Raw genomic sequence first — 5,072 nt, forward strand, 5'->3', positions numbered from 1 at the left:
AATCATGCCGCAGTACAGGCACCAGTCACTGCTTTGGTTATTTTCTTGTATGTGATACAAAGAAGCTTTATGTTCAGAAATTAAGCCTCTAGGAATTTAAATTCCTTTCTTGTGATGTGGCCGAATATTCCAGTTGGTTTCTTTAGATCAAGCACCACTACTTTGAGCAGTTTTTTTAGTTCAAGGTGTTTATCGTTGCTTCAGTAGTCCTGTAAGCAAGGTCTTTGAACATCTACAAGATAATTCAATCACGTGGAAGGAAGTTCCTAATTATCGAAAGAGAAACACAGTAAATCACAAATTACATAACATACGAAAAGACTTGTTTAATAATAATGTAAAGCTTTACAATTATATTTTCAGAATCAAGTTACTTTTTAGAACTTTTTCTTTTTGTTGATTAAATATTTCAACTTTATAACTGACAAATATAATTAAATAAACTCATGTTATTCGGCCAAAGATTTTAATTAAGAAGCATTTTAAGTATTAAGAGGTTTTATTTTTTTCGTATAATCGAAAGGATACAAATGTGTTAATATTATGTAGCGAGTACACTTGTATCACAAAAGCTTTATAAGGTAATACAAAAATTAGATAGTTCTTACACCTCCCTTGGTTTAGTAGGTAGTGTGTACAGATTTGTTTCACATAATCCTTTGATAAATTGTTTCACCATCTTAAATTAATCGAACATTATATACTAGGATATAATTATTATCATTATTGTTATTTTTTTAAGTAAAATAATCATCCCTTACCTACAGCAAATATATCATTAGAACACTATTTCAAGCAAAAGAAAATTAAAATAATAGTGCATACGTTTTACACATCTGAATGTGATTGGAATATCGTGTTGCACGTCGTCCACCCAGAATCGTGTTCTATATGAACAGTGGTCACGAACTACTCTTTGAGAAACACATCAAAACTGGGTAACTTTGTGATGTTTATTTTTCAGACGGCAAGATTATTTTAAAAGATAGATTTATAATAGTACTACTAGTAGTTACTTACGTTTGTTAACATTTTTATTTCGTTCATGTAGCAACTTGTGCTCTCTTTTGTAATATAAACTTAATCATACTCATTGGCACGATATTTACGTTTACCATCTATTAGCAACCCATTAATGTTTTTGTAACACATTCAATATGTACTGCAGCCTTTGACGTGGGAGACCCTGGTTCGGTTACCGGCGGGAGGTCATGTGGTTCGTATTCCACGTTAATCAGTAGGTCCACATCTCATATAGCCTCGCTGCTGAAAGGGACGCTAAAGTAATATCAACTCAACTCAATATGTACTGCAATTAGTGTCTTTGACAAAAAATCTTACCAAGATGGGTTGAATGAAATTGGAATTAGTGGCTTGCAACTTGCTGCTAATTTCATACGGTTATTAATTTTATTACAACTGTTTTACTTCGCATTATGTGTCCAGCACGAATTATTTGTCGTTTACCTGTTTAAGCAGTCCACCCCACTCACATTACTCGATATGATGTCACAAATATTAAAGGTGTTGTCACAAGTATTAAAGTAAAAAACTAAGACTTTGATCTTTCTTTACAGATGACACCTTCTGACACATTGCCTGAGCAAATTCGCTTAGGCACCATTAACGGACGAGCAAAATTCAGAGGCTGCCTGCATCAAACGCACAAGAAAGGTGCCATATAATGTTGAGTAAGTATATGTGTATAGCATGTAACAGTATTGCGAACTGTAAGAGTAATTTAAAGAAACATATTGTTCCAGTAAAATTATTGTTACTAACTATAATTTTATATTCTGACATTACGTTTTGTTACCCTATATATTTTTGTACATTATGTTAAAAAAAGTCCTCTGCAGAAATATTTTAATCGGAAACTGCCATTTCAAAAATACGTACTCTATATGGATCGAAGCTGTAGCAATGAATCTTCAGTATTACAGTTACTTATATAACAAAGTAGTTAAGTCATTACTTTGTTGCTGTTAGATGTTAATAGTAATTCACGACGTCTCACATACATTGCGTATGACATTTACTACTTTCCTTGTAATTGATTTTTAAAAGGAAAATCAAATAAACTAAATGACAATAAAAGAAAACGATATACAAGAAATTTACAAATCATTGAGAAGAAGTAAAGATTTGTCTACCATGGCAATGACTTTCTGAATGATATGCAAGTTTGTGGCAGGCTAGATGTGTATGTGTATATAGCGTTAATAGTTTCATACTGCGCCATATTGCTTGTAAACAAATGTTTCTACGACACGCAATATCAGGGCCGTGGAATGTCTTCACTTTATCTGAATGTATTGTCCTTGTTTCAAACTGAAATTTCATACTCAGTTTACCCATTAACATTTTTATTTGTCCGAAGACAATGCCACAACTGCTTCCAATTCATGATTTTTCACGTTTTGAGAAAACCATCACTTTTTTATGTTTGTCATTCGTGAGAACGAATATCGAATTCCTACCCACGGTTTATGTCTCAAAATATCTTCAATAGCAGTCCGTAACTCGGTGGCCATTTAATTTCATTCACGCATATGATTCAAAAGTCCTGATACTTGAAAGTTCTTGTTGCGCAACTTTCCAGGCACCCTGTGCAATAAACCCAATATAACATATGTAATTGTAGTATAGTGAACCACTACTAAGTATTAACTTTCTTCTTTTTCTTTCACAGATTGATATCACATCGTGAGCATAATATTAGAAATATAGATTAGACTGGAAGAAGGATGTTCGATACAAAGGTAGCCTCCTGTGCTACAGTAATACTTATCCACCATTCATTGTGTTTCTTAGATATGAGTTCAGTGGTATACCCCTACAAGGAAAAACCCAAATTATTGAGCAAAACATTAAAGTATATTTCCGAAAGTTTTAAAGAATCATATTGTCTAGCAATATTAACGGATATCCAAGAACATACACAAAATCCAGTGCTGTACCCCTATGTAGATTTTGAATTTTTCCAAGAGCACCTATCACCTCTTCTTACTTATACATTTACGAGCATTACAATTGATAAACGTGGTAGTCGGCTCAGGAATTATGTTGTGGATATGAATTTTGTGATTTTAGTAGATTCTATAGAATCTGTTTCATCCATTTTGAACTCCCATATTTATTTAGAGTCCTGGAGTCAAAGATCTAAAACAGTAGTTCTTATTTTAAGTTGCACATCTCACAGATTAAATTATCAGTCAATACAAGATATGTTTCATGCTGCTTGGGAACAAAAAGTAATGAAACTAGTGTTGATTATTTTACATTTGAATATGGCAAAGAAAGAACCATTTGATATTTATACATACAATCCATTTTCTACGAAAAATAGCTCTTCTAAAGCCAGAAACACTGTCATTGAACAGCATCAAGGTTTTACAACAGATCCTGATAGATTTAATATAGACATAACAAATTTAAACCGGTACCCATTAATTATATCATACTGTTATATGCTTGTGCTAAACATGTACAAGAAAATAGGAGGAAGTTTAACTGAATTAGATGGAATTGGATCGAAAACCTTTGAAGTTGTAATGGAAAGGATGAATTTCTCTGCAGTATATGCTTATGAACACAGTAGAAACCATGTTGGATATAGACTGCCAAATGGTTCTTGGACAGGTGTTACTGGAGACATAGTACACAATAGAGCAGATTTAAGCTTCAATATCCTACCCATATTTTCAAACATAGTTGATGTAGTAGAGTTCAATTATCCGTTTTCTTTATGCTCCTTAATAATCATGGTACCAAAAGCCAAATCCTTGCCAGTGTGGAAAACTTACTTCTTGCCATTTCAAGCATCCACGTGGCTAGGAATTTGCATAGTGCTTGTAGTAATGTTCGTTATTCTGATTACCATTAATAAAGTTTCTTTTAAAGTTGACAAGCTATGTGATTCCATTGACATTCTGTTGTATAATTGGAGTATAATTTTCCAGTCCTCAGTTCCCAAGCAACCAGAAACATCTTCAAGAAGACTTTTATTTTTCACAATTACGTATTCAAGTATGGTTGTTACCACTCTCTATATTGGTGGAATTGTGACTTCAATTTCATGTCCCCACTCAGAGCCTGAACTTAATACAATCAAGGATGTTGTCATGTCAAATTTACCTGTTCGAAGTACTCCCATGGATTTATTAGCCATAAGAGACTCAACGAATCCTTCAATTCAAATGCTGTTAAAGAATTACAAAACTTTGTCAGAGCCTAGCAAAATAAAAGAAGCCGTGTATCAAGTAGCATTGGGACGAGATGTTGCATTCATCGGAGGCTATTCAATTTTAGGTTATGTTGTCAATAATGTCCTTCTTTCTCGTGAAGGTGATCGTCTAACCCATATAGTGAAAGAGAGTCTAATGAGTTACTACGGATCATTTGGGTTGCCGAAAAATTCTCCTTACACACAAAGAATAAACAAGCTAATTAGTCGTCTCTTGGAAGCTGGATTGACTGAGAAATGGAATGAAGATTTTATAAAACGGAAAGATCGAAGTGGAACTATTACAAAAACTGAAAGGCATTTTAAGTTAACACTTCAGCATTTGTTACCTATTTTTCTTTCTCTTTGCATTGGATTAGTTTTAAGTTGTGTTATATTTTGCCTAGAAATTTCAAAATTTAAACGAACTTTTGAGCTCGGCCAAATACAATGAACTGATTAAATTTTAGAAGTTAGAACTAAAACAAATACATCTTTTTCATTTCTATGTAACATTGTAAAATATAGGTGACAATGAATAGGGCAAAACGAGCCTTCAGTAAATACAAAACTTAACTTTTGAATTGTTAAGTAAAAAATTGCAAGAAAGACTTAGTTTTTTGTATGAAGTATTAAACATACGAAGCAGAAAATATCATGAAAGGTAAGGGATATCTAAAGTAACTGGAACTATTAAAAAGCGATTTTGGAGAAGGTAGCTTTCTGCATGATATAAAAGATAGAATTAAGAAAGTTTAAGGAGAGGAGCAGAATATTGATGTAAACTAGGAGTAATCTTTCCTGGGCCATAAAATGAAAAGCAATTATCTTAAAGAGTCGGAAAGAG

General features: G+C 32.9%; 1 protein-coding gene across 1 annotated transcript; it reads left to right on the forward strand.

Moving 5' to 3' along the window:
• Positions 1-3,290: 3,290 nt before the first annotated feature.
• On the forward strand, positions 3,291-4,679 carry LOC145661860 (glutamate [NMDA] receptor subunit 1-like). The gene has a single exon (XM_081727201.1). It carries the CDS (start codon positions 3,291-3,293, stop codon positions 4,677-4,679), a length of 1,389 nt encoding a protein of 462 aa, XP_081583327.1.
• The last annotated feature ends 393 nt before the right edge of the window (positions 4,680-5,072 follow it).

The sequence above is a fragment of the Thermobia domestica genome, chromosome 10 (assembly GCF_964235325.1).
Source record: "Thermobia domestica chromosome 10, izTheDome1.hap1.1, whole genome shotgun sequence".
Classification (NCBI taxonomy): domain Eukaryota; kingdom Metazoa; phylum Arthropoda; class Insecta; order Zygentoma; family Lepismatidae; genus Thermobia; species Thermobia domestica.